General features: G+C 48.8%; 1 protein-coding gene across 1 annotated transcript in view; it reads left to right on the forward strand.

Moving 5' to 3' along the window:
- The window catches only part of SOS2 (SOS Ras/Rho guanine nucleotide exchange factor 2), an 84206-nt gene that overhangs the window by 18104 nt on the left and 41411 nt on the right, over positions 1-24691 (forward strand). The window contains exons 2-7 of the mRNA XM_060261403.1: positions 169-294; positions 3521-3652; positions 9205-9369; positions 11280-11483; positions 20490-20637; positions 23592-23701. Of these exons, the coding sequence (XP_060117386.1) occupies positions 169-294; positions 3521-3652; positions 9205-9369; positions 11280-11483; positions 20490-20637; positions 23592-23701 (885 nt within the window). The remainder of the gene's footprint in view (positions 1-168; positions 295-3520; positions 3653-9204; positions 9370-11279; positions 11484-20489; positions 20638-23591; positions 23702-24691) is intronic.

Here is a 24691-nt window from a genome sequence, read left to right on the forward strand (position 1 = left end):
TGTACGCATTATTATACACCTGTGTTCATTTTTGTAATAATTAATTTGGGGTATGAAGGAGAAACAAAGCTCTGGAGAGGACAGTCAGCCCATGCCAGTTTCAGTATCTCTGCCTGTTTCCAGTGTTTGACTGTCTAAAACGATTCCCCCCCCTCCCTCTTTGTGCAGGTTCAGCAGCAAGTCCACCCCAACCTTTCGGCCAAGGAAGATTCCCTCCACTACATCGAGGAGTTAATCCTGCAGCTGCTCAACAAGCTATGCATTGCCCAGCCACGGACATTTCAAGACGTGGAGGTACGGAACGGCAAGGCGAGCTAAGGAGGCAGACAGGTGTTTCCTTACAGAACAATGCTGGTGGGAGAAAAGAGGAACTGAAGCAGCTCCTACCATCATCCAAGCTGAATTGCAGCAGGAGTCAACCCTGCTGGGCAGGAAGGGAGAGGGAGGCTCTGTTTCCCCAATTGGACCAAATAGATACCAACAGTGTAGAAAAAGCCCAGCAGGGACTCATTTGCATATTATGCCACACCCCCGATGTCACTAGTGTTTCGCGCAGGGCTTTTTTGTAGGAAAAGCCCAGCTGGGTCTCATTTGCATATTAGGCCACACCCCCTGACGTCACTAGTGTTTCGCACAGGGCTTTTTTGTAGGAAAAGCCCAGCGAGGACTCGTTTGCATATTAGGCCACCCCCCCCCCCCCGATGTCACTAGTGTTTCGCACAGGACTTTTTTGTAGGAAAAGCCCAGCAGGGAGTCATTTGCATATTAGGCCACACCCCCTGACGTCACTAGTGTTTCGCACAGGGCTTTTTTGTAGGAAAAGCCCAGCGAGGACTCGTTTGCATATTAGGCCACCCCCCCCCCCCCCCCGATGTCACTAGTGTTTCGCACAGGACTTTTTTGTAGGAAAAGCCCAGCAGGGAGTCATTTGCATATTATGCCACACCCCCTGACGTCACTAGTGTTTTGCACAGGGCTTTTTTGTAGGAAAAGCCCAGCGAGGACTCATTTGCATATTATGCCACACCCCCTGACATCACTAGTGTTTCGCACCGGACTTTTTGTAGGAAAAGCCCAGCGGGGACTCATTTGCATATTAGACTACATCCCCTGATGTAACTAGTGTTTCGCACAGGGCTTTTTTGTAGGAAAAGCCCAGCGAGGACTCTTTTGCATATTAGGCCACACCCCCTGACGTCACTAGTGTTTCACACAGGGCTTTTTTGTAGGAAAAGCCCAGCGGGGACTCATTCGCATATTAGGCCACACCCCCTGACGTCACTAGTGTTTCACACAGGGCTTTTCTGCACAAAAAGCCCAGCTGGGAGTTATTTGCATATCTGATCACACCCCCTGACGGCACTAGTGTTTCGCACAGGGCTTTTTTGTAGGAAAAGCCCAGCCAGGACTCATTTGCACATTAGGCCACACCCCCTGGTGTCACTATTGTTTCGCGCAGGGCTTTTTTGTAGAAATATCCCAGCAGGGAGTCATTTGCATATTTGGCCATGCCCCCTGACATCAAGCCAGCCGGAGTGGCGTTCCTGCTCAAAAAAAAAGCCCCGGATACCAGAAAGTGTGCTTTCATAGCACCGTTGCAGCTACATGGGATGTGAGAAGCCAGTATTGGGGGGGGGGGGGAAATGGATAGTATCTAATTTATTCATTTTGCAGGCTGTAGAGCCCTCATTGATAGCGTGTGAGGGTTTCTGTGGGGCGCATGCATTGTCAGGCATAAGCACGTAGAGTGTAGTAGAAGAATCCTGTGCGTGGAGAGCTGTCTCTTTTGGGGAGAGGCTGTCTCTAGTGGTAGAGCACCTGTTTGGCATGCAGCGGTTCCTAGGTTCAACCCCCAGCATCTCCAGTTAAAGCAGCGGTCCCCAACGCCCTTCCGTGGACCAGTACCGGTCCGCGGCCTGTTAGCAACCGGGCCGTGAGTTGTATAATTATTTCATTATATATTACAATGGAATAATAGAAATAAAGTGCACAGTTGTGTCGTCCTGAAACCAGTGTCCCATCTAAGCTGAGTTCATGTGAGCTAGCTCACAGTTTCTTAGCCGCTGGCTCACACGTCCTTGTCTTCGTTTAGGAAAAATGGCCCCGGAGCAAACTAATTCATGCAGTCGCTCACAACCTAATGCCAGCAGATCGCAAAGCAGAATTTTTGCTCATAAGACCGCACAGCTTAGAGGGAGCAAAGTCCGAAACCATCCCCTCCTCTCCAATCCGTGTAAAAACGATCATCCACAAAACCGCTACCCTGGTGCCAGAAAGGTTGGGAACCACTAAAGCAGAGGTGGCCATCGGTAGCTCTCCAGATGTTTTTTGCCTACAACTCTCATCAGCCCCAGCCAGCATGGGCAATGGCTGGGGCTGATGGGAGTTGTAGGCAAAAAAAAACATCCAGAGAGCTACCGTTGGCCACCGCTGCACTAAAGGATCCAGCAGTGAGTGACGTGAAAGAACTCTGCCTGAGACCTTGGAGAGCCACTGTCAGTCTGAGTAGGCAAGACCAGTGTTCCCTCTAAGCTGAGGCAGTGTGAGCTAGCTCACAGGTTTCTTTAGGCTCCGGCTCACACATTTTTGTCTTAGCTCAGGAAGGATTGCCCCAGAGCAAACTAATCGATGCAGGAGCTCACAACTTTAATGCCAGTAGCTCACGAAGTAGAATTTCCGCTCACAAGACTCCACAGCTTAGAGGGGGCGTTGGACGAGATTAACCTTGCTGGACCAAGGTTGTGGTTCAGTATAAGGTGCCTTCATGTCGAGCCGTAGGTTCCGTGTATTGCATCGCTGAGACACATCCCAGGTGAAGCATATTGGGGTAGGGACGGTGGCTCAGTGGTAGAGCATCTGCTTGGTAAGCAGAAGGTCCCAGGTTCAATCCCCGGCATCTCCAAAAACGGGTCCAGGCAAAATGGTGTGAAAAACCTCAGCTTGAGACCCTGGAGAGCAGGGGAGGGATGGTGGCTCAGTGGTAGAGTATCTGCTTGGGAAGCAGAAGGTCCGAGGTTCAATCCCTGGCATCTCCAACTAAAAGGGTCCAGGCAAATAGGTGTGAAAAACCTCATCTTGAGACCCTGGAGAGCCGCTGCCAGTCTGAGAAGACAATGCTGACTTTGATGGACCAAGGGTCTGATTCAGTAGAAGGCAGCTTCATATGTTCATATTGTCCGAATATTGCCATTGTCTGAAATGAACCTGCCGAAGAATTCTAACGCCGAAGAATTCTAATACAGAGCGTGCATTTCATTGACCTCTTGGTCCTCTGCCCGGTGGTGCTTCCCACTGGATCAGGGAAAGCTCAGGAAAGGAAGTGTTGAGAAGCCGCTGGAGAGAAGGCCAGGACGGAGTGTGGCGCCTGATTCCATAGGAAAGGGTTGTGTAGACCTTTGGGTCGGAGGGGGTGGGAAGGATTTAATCCAGGGCTGTCCTGACCACTGAACGAAACTGTGCGCCTGCCTTTTCCTCGAAGGCCTGCGAGGCATTTTCAAGTCTCTTTCTTGCACTTGGGCAGGAGCGAGTTCAAAAGACCTTTCCTCATCCGATCGACAAGTGGGCCATTGCAGACGCGCAGTCCGCTATCGAGAAACGGAAGCGAAGGAGCCCCCTCCTGTTGCCGGTGGACAAAATACATCCTTTATTGAAGGTGTGTGGCAGCGAGGGACGTTCCCTTGTTTTAAGCAGTGCAGTTAATAAATACGTGGTTTTTAAAAGGCTTGAATATGCCTGTTTCCAACATTCAGGCAATCTCAAGCGGTCGTGAGTGTGTTCTACGTATCCGGCCCCTGATGATCCCTGGCCCGAAAGAGGTCTGACTGTCCTCAACAAGGGCCGGGGCTTTTTTAGTCCTGGCCCCAACTTGGTGGAACGCTCTGCCAGAAGACATCAGGGCCCTGCGGGACCTTTTACAGTTTCGCAGGGCCTGTAAGGCAGAGATGTTCCGCCAAGCCTTCGCATGAGGACAGCGACGGTTGCCGTGTGGCACCTTTTCCTCTCCAGCCCCTCTTGGGGGGAATCCCCCCACCCCTGATGTGATCCAGTAACTGAATAAGAGCACTTTAAAGACGCCTTCAGGGTTTGTAATTTTGATGTAACTGATTTTATATATGCGTATTTTTTTAATATTGTGCATCACCCTGAGCCTGACACTAGCCGAGATAGGACGATTCATCAAATGCAATTAATAAGAACATAAGAGAAGAAATGTTGGGTCAGGCCAATGGCCCATCCAGTCCAACACTCTGTGTCACATAAGAACATAAGAGAAGCCATGTTGGATCAGGCCAATGGCCCATCCCGTCCAACACTGTGTGTCACATAAGAACATAAGAGAAGCCATGTTGGATCAGGCCAATGGCCCCTCCAGTCCAACACTCTGTGTCACAGAAGAACATAAGAGAAGCCATGTGGGATCAGGCCAATGGCCCCTCCAGTCCAACACTCTGTGTCACATAAGAACATAAGAGAAGCCATGTTGGATCAGGCCAATGGCCCCTCCAGTCCAACACTCTGTGTCACATAAGAACATAAGAGAAGCCCTGTTGGATCAGGCCAGTGGCCCATCCAGTCCAGCACTCTGTGTCACATAAGAACATAAGAGAAGTCCTGTTGGATCAGGCCAATGGCCCATCCAGTCCAACACTCTGTGTCACAAAAGAACATAAGAGAAGCCATGTTGGATCAGGCCAATGGCCCCTCCACTCCACCACTCTGTGTCACAAAAGAACATAAGAGAAGCCATGTTGGATCAGGCCAGTGGCCCCTCCAGTCCACCACTCTGTGTCACATAAGAACATAAGAGAAGCCATGTTGGATCAGGCCAATGGCCCATCCAGTCCAACACTCTGTGTCACATAAGAACATAAGAGAAGCCGTGTTGGATCAGGCGAATGGCCCCTCCAGTCCACCACTCTGTGTCACAAAAGAACATAAGAGAAGCCATGTTGGATCAGGCCAATGGCCCCTCCAGTCCAACACTCTGTGTCACAGAAGAACATAAGAGAAGCCATGTTGGATCAGGCCAGTGGCCCCTCCAGTCCAACACTCTGTGTCACATAAGAACATAAGAGAAGCCATGTTGGATCAGGCGAATGGCCCCTCCAGTGCACCACTCTGTGTCACATAAGAACATAAAAGAAGCCATGTTGGATCAGGCCAATGGCCCCTCCAGTCCAACACTCTGTCACATAAGAACATAAGAGAAGCCATGTTGTATCAGGCCAATGGCCCCTCCAGTCCAACAGTCTGTGTCGCACAGTGGCCAAATATATAAATATACACACACACACACACACACACTGTGGCTAATAGCCACTGATGGACCTCTGCTCCATATTTTTATCCAACCCCCTCCTAAAGCTGGCTATGCTTGTAGCCACCACTACCTCCTGTGGCATAATAATAATTCTGGAACATTTATTTGCTGTATTTATACCCCAAAGTGACTTTCACTATTTTCCCTGTATCTGTTTTTTTTAATTATTATCCCGACAAGCAATCCTGTGAGGTAGGCTAGGCTGAGAATGTGTGACTGGCCCAAAGTCACCGAGCGAGCTTCCACAGCTGAGTAGGGATTCGAACCTGTGTCTCCCATATCTTAGTCCAGTGCCTTATCGCCGTGCCGGCTGCGTGAAGCAACTGCCAGCAAGTGGGTGGCCTTAGGCATGTGTCAAAAGGAAGCAGAGGGAAAAACACTGCCGGCGCCCTTGGCAGTCTTCATGCACCTACTGGTCCAGCGGCTTTACAGGAAACGGCACACGGCTTCATTATTCAGACAGGGAAAGTGAAAAAGGTGAGGAGAGGAAGTCAGAAGGAAACCAGCCTCTCTCTCTCCTAAGCTGGGTCATCCACCCATAGAGTTTTCAGTCCCCAGGTGGAACAATACAGTCAGCACCAGAAATATATGTATTATCACACCAAAGTGTGTACAAACATATATTTTAGTGACAAAGACTTAACAATATTTAAACATACAGGAATGCTTCCAAGATAGCAGCTGGTTACAAAATGCAGTCACTGAAGAAGTCTTAACAGTGAAAAAGTCCACACAACTCCATATATGGAGCATATATTTTAATCCCCAGGTGGGGGCAGGGGATCCCCAAGTTTGGAGGCCCTTCCCCCGCTTCAGGGTCATCGGAAAGCATGTGTGTGGGGGGAGGGGAGGAAATATCTGCTGGGCGCTCCATTAGTCCCTATGGAGACCGATTCCCATAGAGTATAATGGAAAATTGATCCGTGGGTATCTGGGGATCTGGAGGGGCTGTTTTTTGAGGTATAGGCACCAAATTTTCAGTGTAGCGTCCAGTGCCTCTCTCCAAAACACTCTCCAAGTTTCAAAAAGATTGGACCAGGGGTCCAATTCTGTGAGCCCTGAAAGAAGGTGCTCCTATCCTTCATTGTTTCCAGTGGAGGGAAGGCATTTAAAAGGTGTGCGGTCCCTTTAAATGTGATGGCCAGAACTCCCTTTGGCGTTCAGTTAGGCGTGTCACACAACTTTTACTCCTGGCTCCACCCCCAAAGTCCCCAGATATTTATTGAATTGAACTTGGCAACCCTACTCCACACATCAGAAGCGATTTCCACTTACTCGTTGGAGCTGTGAATAAAGTTAATCTCTGGCAGTCAGGCCCGCATTCACTCTAAAGCCTTGCGTTTCATGGCCCCATTGCTAACACGGCACTCTGCCAGTGTGGTAGACAACTGGAGAAAAGGCATGTCTGCGTGTAGAATGGGCTGGAGGCCTGGGTTACAAAGCATGGGCACTTATTTTAGTTTTATAGATTTGATTTTATCGTCGAGAAACACGTCCTCTCCTGGGAAATGGCAGGCCAGCATGGCGTAGTGGTTAGAGCACTGGGTGAGGATCGGGTTCGAATCCCTGCTCTGCTGTGGAAGCCTGCCTCAGTGAACTTGGGCTGGTCACACACACAGCCAGTTTGGTGTGGAGAGCCAGTTTGGTGTAGTGGTTAAGTGTGCGGACTGTTATCTGGGAGAACCGGGTTTGATTCCCCACTCCTCCACTTGCAGCTGCTGGAATGGCCTTGGGTCAGCCATTAGCTCTGGCAGAGGTTGTCCTTGAAAGGGCAGCTGCTGGGAGAGCCCTCTCCAGCCCCACCCACCTCACAGGGTGTCTGTTGTGGGGGAGGAAGGTAAAGGAGATTGTGAGCTGCTCTGAGACTCTTCGGAGTGGAGGGCGGGATATAAATCCAATATCATCTTCTTCTTCTCTTGAACCTACCACGCGGTGCTGTTGTGAAGATTAAAAGGGAGGGGAGGAGAATTATGTCAGGTCCCTTGAGTCTTCACTGGGGAGAAAGGCAGGGCATAATATTTATTTATCTGCTTTGTTTTCATCCCGCCTTTCTCCTGACTGGGAACCTAAAGAGGGCGTGACTGGCCCAAGGTCATCCAGCGAGCTTCCATGGAAAAACAGGGATTTGAACCTCAGTCTCCTAGATCCCAGTCTGACACTCTTAACCGCTACACCACACTGGCAGGAATGAAGTCAATAGATTAAAATAGTCTAAATGATGCTCACCTTTCGGAAAAAACAACATAAGAAAGCCAAAGCCAGATTAATTGGGGGAAACTGCAATTTAGTGTCGTCTAAGCCCATTGGGTAGGCACATACAGCAGGGGTGGCCAACTGTAGCTCTCCAGATGTTTTTTGCCTACAATTCCCATCAGCCCCAGCCATTGGCCATGCTGGCTGGGGCTGCTGGGAGTTGTAGGCAAAAAAATCTGGAGAGCTACCGTTGGCCACCCCTGGTTTAGAGAGACAAATGCCTTCTCCAAGGTGGCCGATGGGGCGGTGGGGGCTTAGGGTTAGAATACATACAGAACACAGGTGAATGCCATTATCGAATCAGTGGAACAATAACATCAGTGTCACAATGTGAATTGGTATTGACTTCTGGTACAATAAAGCTTATATATAATACACAGATTCTCTAACCTGACTGTGTTCTTCTCATTCACAAAACATAAGTCATTGCAACAATGCAGTAGTACAAGCATTCCAATTGCATCGATAGATGTTATCTTTCAGTAGAGACATTTATGTTACTGTCGCATTGATTTATGATGTTTCTGTTGCGTAGTTTCCAATCTAATACACTGTGTTCCCCAGTCCGTTAGGTATAGGACAACGGCAAATGTTTTTCTGGTAGGGAACTGTAAATCTGGACTACAGTTTTCCATTCCCATGTAACTACAGTGGGCAGGCTCGAATATGCTTTATGGTGGCCATAGTCGCTGCTAATGGATTCTAGAGTTCGTTGGAGAAACGTCGACTGCGGGGTGTCGAGAGAGAGGTTTACAAGATTATTCATGGGGTGGAGAAAGTAGAGAGAGAAGTCCTTTTCTCCCGTTCTCACAATACAAGAACTCGTGGGCATTCCATGAAATAGCTGAGCAGTCAGGTTAAAATGGATAAAAGGAAGTCCTTCTTCACCCCAAGGGTGATTAACATGTGGAATTCACTGCCACAGGACGTGGCGGCGGCCACAAGCATAGACAGTTTCAAGAGGGGGTTAGGTAAAAATATGGAGCAGAGGTCCATCAGTGGCTCTTAGCCACAGCATATATATGTGTGTGTGTGTGTACACACACATATATTGGCCACTGTGTGACACAGAGTGTTGGACTGCATGGGCCATCAGCCTGATCCAACATGGCTTCACTTATGTTCTTATGTGACACAGAGTGTTGGACTGGATGGGCCACTGGCCTGATCCAACATGGCTTCTCTTCTGTTCTTATGTGACACAGAGTGTTGGACTGGATGGGCCAATGGCTTGATCCAACATGGCTTCTCTTCTGTTCTTATGTGACACAGAGTGTTGGACTGGAGGAGCCACTGGCCTGATCCAACATGGCTTCTCTTATGTTCTTATGTGACACAGAGTGTTGGACTGGATGGGCCATTGGCCTGATCCAACATGGCTTCTCTTATGTTCTTATGTGACATGGAGTGTTGGACTGGATGGGCCATTGGCCTGATCCAACATGGCTTCTTTTCTGTTCTTATGTGACACAGAGTGTTGGACTGGATGGGCCATTGGCCTGATCCAACATGGCTTCTCTTATGTTCTTATGTTCCCGTCTTCTGCTTCTCTCACACTCGTGCTTGAAGTATGTGTTGACGCCATCTTGTTTTTGAGCCACGCTTATACTTCTTCTTTGCGCAACTTTCAGGAAGTTCTCGGTTACAAAATAGATTATCAGGTGTCTCTTTACATTGTGGCTGTCCTGGAATACATCGCTGCAGACATCTTAAAATTGGCTGGCAACTATGTTTTCAACATAAGGCACTTTGAGATCTCCCAGCAAGACATCAAAGTATCAATGTGTGCTGACAAGGTAAGATGTTGCAGAGATTCCTCTGCGTGCGCAAGCATTCTATGTGCATCAGATCCATTTGCTGAGGCCGAATAACTAATCCCTACTATTTCAGGGTTATTTTGAAATAAAAACCTGTTTTCATTTCTGTGTAAAACTTAACATCTGCACCATTAGAATACATCCAAAGATTTTTGTAAAAATCCCCCCCCCCAGGGGTCATCCTGTTTGTTTTGATTGCATTTGTTCTCGACTCAGTAGTATCTCCATATTTGTCTTCCCTGAAGATAGACTCAGGTGGGTAGCTGTGTTGGTCTGAAGCAGCAGAGCAAATTTTGAGTGGAGTGCAGCGTTCCTTCTAAGCTGAGTTAGCGTGAGCTGGCTCACGGATTTTTAGCCTCTAACTCACAGATTTTTGTCTTAGCTCAGGAAGGAACATATGAAGCTGCCTTATACTGAATCAGACCTTTGGTCCATCAAAGTCAGTATTGTCTTCTCAGACTGGCAGCGGCTCTCCAGGGTCTCAAGCTGAGGTTTTTCACACCTAGTTGCCTGGACCCTTTTTTTTGGAGATGCCAGGGATTGAACCTGGGACCTTCTGCTTACCAAGCAGATGCTCTACCACTGAGCCAAAAGTCAATATTGTCCACACAGACTGGCAGCAGCTCTCCAGGGTCTCAAACGGAGGTTTTTCACGCCTACTTGCCTAGACCCTTTTTAGTTGGAGATGCTGGGGATTGAACCTGGGACCTTCTGCTTCCCATGCAGATGCTCTACCACTGAGCTACCGTCCTTCCCTGGACGGTGGACCCCAGAGCACACTCATTGATGCAGCAGCTCACAACTTTCATGCCAGGAGCTCACAAAGTAGAATTTTTGCTCACAAGACTCTGCAGCGCAAGAGGGAACGTTGGTCGAGTATAGGATTATAGATTCATAGAATAATAGAGTTGGAAGGGACCTCCAGGGTCATCTAGTCCAACCCCCTGCACGATGCAGGAAACCCACAAATACCTACCCCTAAATTCACAGGATCTTCATTGCTGTCAGATGGCCATCCAGCCTCTGTTTAAAAACCTCCAAGGAAAGAGAGCCCACCACCTCCCGAGGAGGAAACCTGTTCCACTGAGGAACCGCTCTAACGGTCAGGAAGTTCTTCCTAATGTTGAGCTGGAAACTCTTTTGATTTAATTTCAATCTCTTGGTTCTGGTCCTACCTTCTGGGGCCACAGAAAACAATTCCACCCCATCCTCTATAGGACACCCCTTCAAGTCCTTGAAGATGGTGATCCTATCACCTCTCAGCTGCCGCCTCTCCAGGCTAAACATCTCCAGCTCCTTCAACCTTTCCTCATAGGACTTGGTCTCAAGACCCCTCACCATCTTTGTCACCCTACTCTGGATCCATTCCAGCTTGTCTAGATCCTTCTTAAAATGTGGTGCCCAAAACTGAACACAATACTCCAGGTGAGGTCTTACCAGAGCAGAGTAAAGCGATACCATCACATTACATGATCTGGACACTAGACTTCTGTCGATACAGCCCATTGATTGCCGGATCTGTGTTGGAAAATACCTGGAGAATTTCAGGGTTGATCCAGGAGCTGGTGGAGCTGGGGAGGGGCCTCTGCATAGTGCAGTGCCATAGAGCCAACCCCTCAAAGCAGCCGCTTTCTCCAGGGGAACGAATCTCTGTCAGCTGGTTGTAAAAGCGGGAGATCTGTAGGCCCCACCTGGAGACTAGCAACCCTGGTTAAGTACCACCTTTTAAGGCCAACAGAGTTTTATTTAAGGTTATAAGCTTTTGTTGTGTGCATGCGCACGAAAGCTTACACCTTGAGTAAAACTTCGTTGGTCTTAAGGGTACCGCTGGACTCAAACTGGGTTCTGTATTTGTCCTGTGCAAAATGTGACTTCTGCTCTGTTCTTAGGTCTTAATGGATATGTTTGATCAGGACGACATTGGCTTGGTTTCTCTCTGCGATGACGAGCCCTCCTCCTCTGGCGAGCTGAACTGCTACGAGATCGTCAGGACGGAAATCGCAGACGAAAGGCAGTACCTCCGGGAGCTGAACCTGATCATAAAAGTCTTTCGAGCCGCTTTCCTTTCTAACAGGAAGCTCTTCACGCCTTGTGTAAGTCAGCCGGTTGCTACACCCACTCTGCTTCGTGTTTCAACACTTGTGCACTTCAAGCCATAATCACTGTGACTTGACAACCTCTGGCTATAAACTGAAACTATTTCTCTCAAGATCTTCATATTCCCAGGGACAGCTGTGGAGCTGAGACCATTTGCAAAAGAGAGAGAGAGAGACAGCTGCGCTGCGGGGTCGGCTGTGGGGAAGATAACATTACCAGGAATAAAAAAAAGGGGGAAGCAGAAAATTGTAAGAAAAAATGGATTCAAGGGGAGGAAAAATATCAGACTTCTTTCAAATGGGGGTGGGGGCAGGATGGTTGGGCACAGCATCAGAACCCCCCCCCCCTTGTTGCAGGCCTGACCTGGAAGCTTCTCGGGGACCAGACAGTGCCAAATGGCCTATCTCTGTTAAGAGGTTTTCTTTCAGGGGGGCTGATCTCCCTGCAGTGCCTGCCTTTGGTTGGAACTTGGCGGTGGTCCCCCCCACCCACGAACTCCTTCCCCACTTGGTACTTCTCAGTTCCTAAGAACATGAGAGAAGCCATGTTGGATCAGGCTAGTGGCCCATCCAGTTCAACACTCTGTGTCACATAAGAACATAAGAGAAGCCATGTTGGATCAGGCCAATGGCCCATCCAGTCCAACACTCTGTGTCACAGAAAAACAGAAGAGAAGCCATGTTGGATCAGGCCAAGGGCCCATCCAGTCCAACACTCTGTGTCACATAAGAACATCAGAGAAGCCATGTTGGATCAGGTCAATGGCCCATCCAGTCCAACACTCTGTGTCACATAAGAACATCAGAGAAGCCATGTTGGATCAGGCGAATGGCCCATCCAATCCAACACTGTGTCACATAAGACATAAGAGAAGCCATGTTGGATCAGGCCAATGGCCCATCCAGTCCAACACTCTGTGTCACATAAGAGAAGCCCTGTTGGATCAGGCTAGTGGCCCATCCAGTCCAACACTCTGTGTCACACAGTGGCCAAAAAAACCCAGGGTCCATCAGGAGGTCCATCAGTGGGGCTAGGACACCAGAAGTGCTCACACTGTTGCCCCTCCCAAGCACCAAGAATACAGAACATCACTGCCACAGACAGAGAGTTCATCTAGCCACTGATGGACCTATTCTCCAGGTGTTTATCCAATTCCCTCTTGAAGCTGTCTATGCCTGTAGTTGCCGCCACCTCCTGTGGCTGTCAATTCCATGTGTCAATCACCCTTTGGGTGAAGAAGTACTTCCTTTTATCCGTTCTAACCCGACTGCTCAGCAATTTCATGGAGTGCCCACGAGTGCTTGTATTGTGAGAAAGGGAGAAAAGTACTTCTTTCTCTACCTTTTCTGTCCTGTGCATAATCTTGTCAACCTCTATCATGTCACATCTCAGTCGACGTTTCTCCAAGCTAAAGAGTCCCATGCGTTTTAACCTTTCTTCATAGGGAAAGTGTTCCTACCCTTTTATTCTAGTTGCCCTTTTCTGCACTTTTCCCAATGCTATAATATCTTTTTTGAGGTGTGGTGACCAGTTTGATAAACTATTTATTTCATCTAAAACATTCATTAGCTGCCTTTCTTTCATAGAGAGAAGTTCTAAGTGGCATCTAGGAGATGGTTGTTTCTTTCTGTGGTCCCTGCACTGTTCTGTAACCAGAACAGACAGAGAGGGAAGAAGTTCCACTACCTCCTACGCTTACTGGAACAATGAAGTCCAAGCCCAGTTATCCTCAGAAGAAAAAAAGAAGAGATCTTTTTTTGAAAGGATCATGGAGGATAAGTCTGTTAGTGGCTACTAGTCAAGTCGGCTGAGGGGAACCTCCACATTCAGAGGCAGTAAGCCTCTGAATCCCAGAGTCAGGAGGCAACATCAGGTGAAAGCCTTGGTCTCCATGCCCTGTTGTTGGCCCTCCAGAGGAACTGGTTCGCCACTGTGTGAGGCAGGAGGCTGGACTAAATGGGCCCTCCTGGTCTGATCCAGCAAGGCTGTTCTGATGTTCTTATGAAGGCCTCGGCCTCTGTGCCCTGTTGTTGGCCCCTCCAGAGGAACTGGTTGGCCACTGTGTGAGACGGGAGTCTGGACTAGATGGACCCTCACTAGTCTGATCCAGCAGGGCTCTTCTCATGTTCTTATGAAGGCCTCAACCTCTCTGCCCTGTTGCAGGCCCTCCAGAGAAACTGGCTGGCCCCTGTGTGAGAAAGGAGGCTGGACTAGATGGACCCTCACTGGTCTGATCCAGCAGGGCTCTTCTGATGTTCTTATGATGGCCTCTGCCTTTCTGCCCTGTTGTTGACCCTCCAGAGGAACTGGATGGCCACTGTGCGAGACAGGAGGCTGGACTAGATGGACCCTCACTGGTCTGATCCAGCAGGGCTCTTCTGATGTTCTTATGAAGGCCTCAACCTCTCTGCCCTGTTACAGGCCCTCCAGAGGAACTGGTTGGCCCCTGTGTGAGAAAGGAGGCTGGACCCTCACTGGTCTGATCCAGCAGGGCTCTTCTGATGTTCTTATGAAGGCCTCTGCCTTTCTGCCCTGTTGTTGACCCTCCAGAGGAACTGGATGGCCACTGTGCGAGACAGGAGGCTGGACTAGATGGACCCTCACTGGTCTGATCCAGCAGGGCTCTTCTGATGTTCTTATGAAGGCCTCAACCTCTCTGCCCTGTTGCAGGCCCTCCAGAGGAACTGGCTGGCCCCTGTGTGAAAAAGGATGCTGGACTAGATGGACCCTCACTGGTCTGATCCAGCAGGGTTCTTCTGATGTTCTTATGAAGGCCTCAACCTCTCTGCCCTGTTGCAGGCCCTCCAGAGGAACTGGCTGGCCCCTGTGTGAGAAAGGAGGCTGGACTAGATGGACCCTCTCTGGTCTGATCCAGCAGGGCTCTTCTGATGTTCTTATGAAGGCCTCAACCTCTCTGCCCTGTTGCAGGCCCTCCAGAGGAACTGGCTGGCCCCTGTGTGAGAAAGGAGGCTGGACTAGATGGACCCTCTCTGGTCTGATCCAGCAGGGCTCTTCTGATGTTCTAATGAAGGCCTCAACCTCTCTGCCCTGTTGCAGGCCCTCCAGAGGAACTGGCTGGCCCCTGTGTGAGAAAGGAGGCTGGACTAGATGGACCCTCACTGGTCTGATCCAGCAGGGCTCTTCTGATGTTCTAATGAAGGCCTCAACCTCTCTGCCCTGTTGCAGGCCCTCCAGAGGAACTGGCTGGCCCCTGTGTGAGAAAGGAGGCTGGACTAGATGGACCCTCTCTGGTCTGATCCAGCAGGGCTCTTCTGATGTTCTAATGAAGGCCTCAACCTCTCTGCCCTGTTGCAGGCCCTCCAGAGGAACTGGCTGGCCCCTGTGTGAGAAAGGAGGCTGGACTAGATGGACCCTCACTGGTCTGATCCAGCAGGGCTCTTCTGATGTTCTAATGAAGGCCTCAACCTCTCTGCCCTGTTGCAGGCCCTCCAGAGGAACTGGCTGGCCCCTGTGTTAGAAAGGAGGCTGGACTAGATGGACCCTCTCTGGTCTGATCCAGCAGGGCTCTTCTGATGTTCTTATGAAGGCCTCAACCTCTCTGCCCTGTTGCAGGCCCTCCAGAGGGACTGGCTGGCCACTGCTTGAGCGACAATGCTAGATTAGGACAGACATTTCCCAGTGTTTTTCCATGGGGATTTTTCTTTTTCTTAGGAAGTTGTTTCATAAAACGGATAACAGTATGATCCTTGCTCAGTCTGGCAGCTTCCAAGTTACATTCAGTTGGGTAGCCGTGTTTATCTGAAGCGACAGAACAAAGTTTGAGTCCGGTTGCACCTTTAAGATCTGCAAAGTTTAATTCTGGGTAGAAGCTTTGGTATGAAAGCACGTGTCTTCGGATGCATTGAAACACACTTGAGGAAGTCTGTTTCAGTGTATCTGAAGAAGGGTGCATGCCCACAAAGTCTTATACACAGTTTCAGAGTTCATAGAATCATAGAGTTGGAAGGGACCTCCAGGGTCATCTGGTCCAACCCCCTGCATAATGCAGAAAACTCATAAACACCTCCCCCTAAATTCACAGGATCTTCTCTGCTGCCAGATGGCCATCTAGCCTCTGTTGAAAAACCTCCCAAGGAAGGAGAGTCCACCACCTCCCAAGGAGGAGGCCTGTTCCACTGAGGAACCACTCTCGCTGTCTGGAAGTTAATCATAGAATCAGAGTTGGAAGGGACCTCCAGGGTCATCTGGTCCAACCCCCTGCATAATGCAGAAAACTCATAAACACCTCCCCCTAAATTCACAGGATCTTCTCTGCTGTCAGATGGCCATCTAGCCTCTGTTGAAAAACCTCTGATGAAGGAGAGCCCACCACCTCCCGAGGAAGCCTGTTCCACTGAGGAACCACTCTAACGGTCAGGAAGTTCTTCCTAGTGTTGAGCTGGAAACTCTTCTGATTTAATTTCAACCCATTGGTTCTGGTCTGACCTTCTGGGGCCACAAAACAATTCCACAGCATCCTCTATGAGACAGCCCTTCAAGTACTTGAAGATGGCGATGAATGTTTTTTTTCAGGTGATCAGGTGTCGCGTGGAAGAAAACACGTATGTTTCATTGGTTTGCAAATTGGGTGAGGGAGGGACGTAAAACTGCAAAATACATATGTATCAATACCAGTTTTAAAAATCGGGGTATGAATTCATCTGATTGGCTGCGCGCATCAAACTAAAACAAAACATATTCTCAAAGATTTCAGGTTTTCACGCTGGCAACATCATTAGGGTTTGTATAATCTTTCGGGCTCAAGTGCCGTGTTCTACTGGAGAAAGTTTTTCTTCCAGACGTTTCGTTCTCAGCTGCGGAGAACGCCACTGAGGATGTTCTCCGCAGCTGAGAACGAAACATCTGGAAGAAAAACTTTCTCCAGTAGAACACGGCACTTGAACATAAGAGAAGCCATGTTGGATCAGGCCAACGGCCCATCCAGTCCAACACTCTGGGTCACACAGTGGCAAAAAAATTTATATATACACACACACTGTGGCTAATAGCCACTGATGGACCTCGGCTCCATATTTTTATCTAAACCCCTCTTGAAGGTGGCTATACTTGTGGCTGCCACCACCTCCTGTGGCAGTGAATTCCACTTGAGCCTGAAAGATTCTACAAACCCTATTAAAAACATATTCTCTTCTTGTGTAGGGGAAAGGATGTTGTACGTAACAATCTGTTATGTAACCAGCAAATAGTGCCATGGAAAGTGACAGTGTATCTGAGGTGCCCCAACAACATCCGTGAAAGAAAATCTCTCCTTCCTTGGAGGTTTTGAAACAGAGGCTAGATGGCCTTCTGACAGCAACGAGGATCCTGTGAATCTAGGGGGAGGTGTTTGTGAGTTTTTTCCATTGTTCAGGAGTTGGACTAGATGACCCTGGAGGTCCCTTCCAACTCTTATGATCCTAAAGTTAAATTTGTTTAAATATATCCATTGCTTATCATGCACAGTACTTTGGCTGTGCTAAAATTAGTGTGTCAGCAGTTGTCACTGTCTTTAGCTATTTTCTTAAATTGTAATCGTGTAAGTGCATGCCATACAATCTTTAAATTTTTACAGCAGTTCCCTCTCCCCGTTAATTTCCGCATAAAGGTTTGCATTCAGCAAGTATTTTTAATTGGTTACTAAATATAAGTCAAACTATAACATGTTAAATCAGATCATGCTGTGGAATTTCCCTTTCACTTTTGGGGAGGAAAAACAACATCTCTGCAGGGTTTGAAACAAAAGGATATCGGTGCTTTCGTTGACTGCGATCCAGTCCTTCTGGATGTCACTGGACTCCAGGCAAACGGGATGTCCTCTCTAACTCTGTTGATTATCATGGGGCCAAAGAGAAGTCCTTTTCCTTTGAAACTTGAGGTCTGTTTGGTTTTACACCATCAAAGCAGTGTGGTTTCACATCAGCAGTTGTCGGTCTTTCACAAGTGGCAGATGAAGTGGTTAGCCTGTTGTTTTGACTGTACAGGGTGCAGGAAAGGGTTTACATGTTAAAACAGTCCTTCATTATTGTTGTTGAACATAAACATATGAACATATGAAGCTGCCTTCTACTGAATCAGACCCTCAGTCCATCGGAGTCAGTATTGTCTCCTCAGACTGGCAGCGGCTCTCCAGGGTGTCAAGCTGAGGTTCTTCACAACTATTTGCCTGGACCTTTTTTAGTTGGAGATGCCGGGGGTTGAACCTGGGACCTTCTGAGCCACCGTCCCTCCTCTCTCTCTCTCTCTCTCTCTCTCTCATCCATCCATCCATCCATCCATCCATCCATCCATCCATCCATCCATCCATCCATCCATCCATCCATCCATCCATCTATCTATCTATCTATCTATCTATCTATCTATCTATCTATCTATCTATCTATCTATCTATCTATCTATCTATCTATCTATCTATCTATCTATCTATCTATCTATCTATCTATCTATCTATCTATCTATCTATCTATCTATCATCGTGTGTCTGTCATATGAGCATATGAAGCTGCCTTCTACTGCACCAGACTCTTGGTCCATCAGAGTTAGTCTTGTCCACTCAGACTGGCAATGGCTCTCCAGGGTCTCTAGCTGAGGTTTTTCACGCCTATTTGCCTGGACCCTTTTGAGTTGGAGATGCCAGGGATTGAACCTGGGACTTTCTGCTTCCCAAGTAGATGCTACCACTGAGCCACCATCCCTCCCTTGTTGTTGTTTGTTTAATTATTTGATGTAATTAATCACCCCATCACTGCCAGGCTGGGCTCTGGACGATGTACATTTAAAAGTATCCTCCGTACAGAAAGTTAGATGTCCTGGTGAAGGGTTGAGGCCTGGTTCACTGCTTGATAACATCAGTTTCCTGTGTGCAATGATTCCTTCTTGCATAGCGGAGCGTTCAGACATGTCAGACCTCCAACCTCTCAGCCATCTGAAATAATAGGACCCCAGGCAGGTTGCCTGCCTCATCTGCTGTTTGTAGGAACCATATCTAAGAATGCATACGTTAACTGTAGGCGCATGGGAGTCCAGTCGTATTGAAGGCAGCGAGTTTAGAATGTTTCAGAGGGTTACCTATGGTGGTCTGCAGAAGAACAACAACATTGGGATCCAGTAGGACATTAAGACCCATTAGTATTGTGTTCAGTTTTGGGCACCGCATTTTAAGAAGGATCTAGACAAGCTGGAACAGGTCCAGAGGAGGGCGACGAAGATGGTGTGGGGTCTGGAGACCAAGTCCTATGAGAAAAGGTTGAAGGAGCTGGGAATTGTTTAGCCTGGAGAAGAGGCGGCTGAGAGGTGATAGGATCACCATCCTTAAATTCTTGAAAGGCTGTCATCTAGAGGATGGTGTGGAATTGTTTTCTGTGGCCCCGGAAGGTAGGACCAGAACCAGTGGGTTGAAATTAAATCAAAAGAGTTTCCGGCTCAACATTAGGAAGAACTTGCAAGGGGAGCTGACCAATGGAGCTTTGACTCTCGAAAGCTCATAACCCCACCCCCAGCAATCTTGCTAGTCTGCAAAGTGCTCCTGAATTTGAATCTGTTTGAGCTGGGGTGGCCACACTTGCTGAATGTAAGAGCCACATAGAATAAACGTCAGCTGTTAGAGAGCCGCAAGACATGAATGTCAGATGTTTGAGAGCCGCAAGATACAAACACCAGATGCTGGAGAGCTGCAAGACAGTAAGGCAGGCAGGCAAATAAATGGACGAGAGGGGGAGAGTTGGAAAGAAAGCAACTTTTACTTTAAGTGCATTTTCCAAGCTACCAAGTGACTTGCATGGAGAAGTTATTTAAAGAATGAAATACTTTATCCGAGCAGGCCAACAGGGCAGTGGGGGGGGGGGGGTGTTCAAGAGTCACACAATATATGTCAAAGGACCAGATGTGGCTCCCGAGCCACAGTTTGGCCACCCCTGTGGCTTTTAGAGTGGAGTCCAAACAAGAACATATGAAGCTGCCTTATACTGAATCAGACCCTCAGTCTATCAGTCTTGTCTACTCAAACCGGCAGTGGCTTTCCAGGGTCTCAGGCTGAGGTTCTTCACGCCTACTTGCCTGGACACTTTTTAGTTGGAGATGCCGGGGATTGAACCTGGGACCTTCTGCTTACCAAGCAGATGCTCTACCACTTAGCCACAATCCCTCCACTTGCACCTGCTAGCATGGCCTTGGGTCAGCCATAACTCTGGCAGAGCTTATCCTTGAAAGGGCAGCTGTTGTGGGGGAGGAAGGGAAAGGAGATTGTGAGCCGCTCTGAGACTCTTGAGAGTGGAGGGTGGGATATAAATCCAATATCTTCATCTACCTCACAGGGTGTCTGTTGTGGGGGAGGAAGGGAAAGGAGATTGTGAGCCGCTGTGAGACTCTTCGGAGTGGAGGGCGGGATATATATCCAAGATTTTCATCTACCTCACAGGGTGTCTGTTGTGGGGGAAGAAGGGAAAGGAGATTGTGAGCCACTCTGAGACTCTTCGGAGTGGAGGGTGGGATATAAATCCAATATCTTCATCTACCTCACAGGGTGTCTGTTGTGGGGGAGGAAGGGAAAGGAGATTGTGAGCCGCTCTGAGACTCTTCGGAGTGGAAGGCGGGATATAAATCCAATATCTTCATGTACCTCACAGGGTGTCTGTTGTGGGGGAGGAAGGTAAAGGAGATTGTGAGCCGCTCTGAGACTCTTTGGAGCGGAGGGCGGGATATAAATCCAATATCATCATCATCTTCTCCCTGATGGAGAGTTTTTTTTTTCCTTTTTGCCATCCTCTGGGCATGGAGCAAGGGTCACTGGAGATGTATGTGTGTGGAGGGGGGGAGGTATTTGTGAATTTCCTGCTTTGTGCAGGGGGTTGGACTAGATCACCATTGAAGTCCCTTCCAGCTCTATGATTCTATGGTTATGGAGCAGCTGAAATGACCTCCCAACCCCGTGCTGTTTCTTCCTTCCTCGTTTCCCAACAGTTGAACGTTTGAACGAAGCCTGACTCAGAATTGTTCTCTCTTCACAGGATATCGATATGATATTTAGCAACATCACAGACATCCACGAGTTGACGGTGAAGCTCTTGGGGCTAATCGAGGACACCGTGGAAATGACCGACGAGAGCAGCCCCCACCCCCTCGCCGGCAGCTGCTTTGAGGATCTGGCAGAGGTGAGTTGCCTATGCCCAAAGGGCTGCAGCCTTGATCGCTTCCGTGGGAGGGAGCTGCGTGGAATTAAATCAAGCTTACTTCTGAATTAGGCCTGCTTAGAGTTTCTCCCTCACTCTGGTAGACTAGTGAACATGAACATAAGAACATAAGAGAAGCCATGTTGGATCAGGCCAATGGCCCATCCAGTCCAACACTGTGTCACACAGGGACCAAAAATTTTATTTTTAGCCACCACCGCCTCCTGTGGCAGTGTATTCCACATGTTAATCACCCTTTGAGTGAAGAAGGACTTCCTTTTATCCATTTTAACCCGACTGCTCAGCAATTTCATGAAATGCCCACGAGTTCTTCTACCACGAGGTGCAAGTGGAGGAGTGGGGAATCAAACCAAGTTCCCCCAGATAAGAGAGCTCTGGCTGACCCAAGGCCATTCCAGCAGGTGCAAGTGGAGGAGTGGGGAATCAAACCCGGTTCTCCCAGATAAGAGAGCTCTGGCTGACCCAAGGCCATTCCAGCAGGTGCAAGTGGAGGAGTGGGGAATCAAACCCGGTTCTCCCAGATAAGAGAGCTCTGGCTGACCCAAGGCCATTCCAGCAGCTGCAAGTGGAGGAGTGGGGAATCTAACCGAGTTCTCCCAGATAAGAGAGCTATGGCTGATCCGAGGCCATTCCAGCAGGTGCAAGTGGAGGAGTGGGGAATCAAACCCGGTTCTCCCAGATAAGAGAGCTATGGCTGATCCGAGGCCATTCCAGCAGGTGCAACTGGAGGAGTGGGGAATCAAACCCGGTTCTCCCAGATAAGAGAGCTATGGCTGACCCAAAGCCATTCCAGCAGTTGCGAGTAGAGGAGTGGGAATCAAACCCGGTTCTCCCAGATAAGAGAGCTCTGGCTGACTCAAGGCCATTCCAGCAGCTGCAAGTGGAGGAGTGGGAAATCAAACCCGGTTCTCCCAGATAAGAGAGCTCTGGCTGACTCAAGGCCATTCCAGCAGCTGCAAGTGGAGGAGTGGGGAATCTAACCGAGTTCTCCCAGATAAGAGAGCTATGGCTGACCCAAGACCATTCCAGCAGGTGCAAGGGGAGGAGCGGGGAATCAAACCGAGTTCTCCCAGATAAGAGAGCTCTGGCTGACCCAAGGCCATCCCAGCAGTTGCAAGTGGAGGAGTGGGGAATCAAACCCGGTTCTCCCAGATAAGAGAGCTATGGCTGATCCGAGGCCATTCCAGCAGGTGCAAGTGGAGGAGTGGGGAATCAAACCGAGTTCTCCCAGATAAGAGAGCTCTGGCTGACCCAAGGCCATTCCAGCAGGTGGAGTGGGGAATCAAACCTGGTTCTCCGAGATAAGTGTCTGCACACTTCACCACTACACCAAACTGGTGTAGAGCAGAGACAGCACAGAATCATGAAGGTCTTTGAAGGTAAGGATTAAGAATTTGGGCTGGTGCAGGTGAAGCCAGCGTTGGGATTTAAGGGGAGTTTTAGGTAGAATGAGGGATCAGTAATTCTGGCAGCAAACCCCCATGAAGATCTAACAGAAGATGACTAGAAAGTAGGGCACGGTTGGAAGAGATGGCCAGAACGTGAAACCCTTTTTGCCAGTGTGGTGGAGAGAAAGGAGCACATTTTAGCACAGTTGTAAAACGAGGAGCATCACGACAGCAGCCATTGGACCTCCAGGAGGGGGAAGGGTCAAAGACAAAGGCCAGGGCTGGGTGCCAGCTCTGCACGACGGAAGGGGGATCGTGCCATCGGATACGGAGAAGGCAGCGGGGAGAAGAAACGTGAGAAGTTCAGGCTTGGAGGCACAGAGTGTGAGATGGCGGCGAGAGATAAAGGGGGAATATCAGACGCGCCAAATTAGATGGAGGGAGCGAAATTCAGAAGTGGTGGAATTGGCGGGGGAGGGGGGGTTTGGCCTCAGTATGTAGGTGGTTCTCAAAGCCATGAGTTTTCTTAGGCCAGGAACAGACATTAGAAAGAGAACAGAAGAGAGCCAGGGTGGGGCAGTGATCAGAGCGTTGGATTAGGGAAGAAGAAGACTGCAGTTTTATACCCCGCCCTTCTCTCTGAATCAAAGTCTCAGAGCGGTTTACGATCTCCTTTATCTTCTTCCTCCACAATCTCCTTTATGGTGTAGTGGTTAAGTGCGCAGATCGTTAACTGGGAGAACCGGGTTGGATTCCCCACTCCTCCACTTGCACCTGCTGGAGTGGCCTTGGGTCAGCCAGAGCTCTCTTATCTGGGAGAACCGGGTTTGATTCCCCCCTCCTCCATCTGCAGCTGCTGGAATGGCCTTGGGTCAGCCAGAGCTCTCTTATCAGGGAGAACCGGGTTGGATTCCCCCCTCCTCCACTTGCAGCTGCTGGAATGGCCTTGGGTCAGCCAGAGCTCTCTTATCTGGGAGAACCGGGTTTGATTCCCCACTCCTTCACGTGCAGCTCCTGGAATTGCCTTGGGTCAGCCATAGCTCTCTTACCTGGGAGAACCAGGTTTGATTCCCCACTCCTCCACTTGCATCTGCTGGAATGGCCTTGGGTCAGCCAGAGCTCTCTTATCTGGGAGAACTGGGTTGGATTCCCCACTCCTCCACTTGCAGCTACTGGAATGGCCTGGGTTCAGCCGTAGCTCTCTTACCTGGGGGAACCAGGTTTGATTTCCCACTCCTCCACTTGCAGCTGTTGGAATGGCCTTGGGTCAGCCGTAGCTCTCTTACCTGGGAGAACCGGGTTTGATTCTCCACTCCTCCACTCTTATGTTCTTATGTGACACAGAGTGTTGGCCTGATCCAACATGGCTTCTCTTATGTTCTTATCGAAGATCAGCTTTTTAAGGATTAATGATGTCCTGTTTACAAGTAGAAGAATCACAACCACAGATGTTTCCTAACCATGCTGTGTGATTTGCAGCCTTTCTGCCCTTAATATAGTATGAATGTCTACTGTCTTTTTTTTTTTAAAGAACAAGCCTTCGACCCTTACGAGACCTTGTCCCAAGACATCCTTTCGCCACAGTATCATGAGCACTTCAATAACCTGATGGCGAAGCCTGCAGTTGCTTTACACTTCCAGGTAGGGGTGAACCTGCAGACATCTCGTTTGCTTGTTGTTGCCTGACTTTGGTTGGAAGCATCGCTGCTGACTCCCTGAGCTTCTCTGGAGGAAGGACAATATAAGGACGTTTATGAATATATGAAGCTGCCTTCTACTGAATCAGACCCTGGGTCCATCAAAGTCAGTCTTGTCTACTCAGACTGGACAGCGGCTCTCCAGGGTCTCAAGCTGAGGTTTTTCACAACCTACTTGCCTGGACCCTTTTTAGTTGAGATGCCGGGGATTGAACCGGGGACCTTCTGCTTACCAAGCAGATGCTCTGCCACTGAGCCACCGTCCCTCCCTTAATGAAGCTGCCTTATACAAAATCAGACCCTCAGTCCATCAAAGTCAGCCCTTGTCTACTCAGACTGGCAGGGCCTGCAAGACTTCCTCTTCCGACTGGCTTTCGCTGACGTAGAAAGAAATTGCTAATGATTACGCCATCATAAAGAACAAATAGCATTAGCACTTTTATCAGTTTAATTAATTAATTTTAAACTTATCAGAATTTTAATGTTAATGTTTAATGTTAAATGTAACTTTGTCTTTTGTATAATGGAAATTTGAATGATGTTGTTAGCCGCCCTGAGCCTGCTCCGGCGGGGAGGGCGGGATATAAATAAACTATCTATCTATCTATCTATCTATCTATCTATCTATCTATCTATCTATCTATCTATCTATTATCTATCTATCTATCTATCTATCTATCTATCTATCTATCATCTATCTATCTATCTATCTATCTATCTATCTATCTATCTATCTATCTATCTATCTATCTATCTATCTATCTATCTATCATCTATCTATCTATCTGGCAGCAGCTCTCCAGGGTCTCAAGCCAAGGTTTTCCGCCTACTTGCCTGGACCCTCTTTAGTTGGAGATGCTGGGGAGTGAACCTGGGACCTTCTGCTTGCCAAGCAGATGCTCTACCACTGAGAGCCACCATCCCTCCCCTGACT

Source organism: Heteronotia binoei, chromosome 21, assembly GCF_032191835.1.
Source record: "Heteronotia binoei isolate CCM8104 ecotype False Entrance Well chromosome 21, APGP_CSIRO_Hbin_v1, whole genome shotgun sequence".
Classification (NCBI taxonomy): Eukaryota; Metazoa; Chordata; class Lepidosauria; order Squamata; family Gekkonidae; genus Heteronotia; species Heteronotia binoei.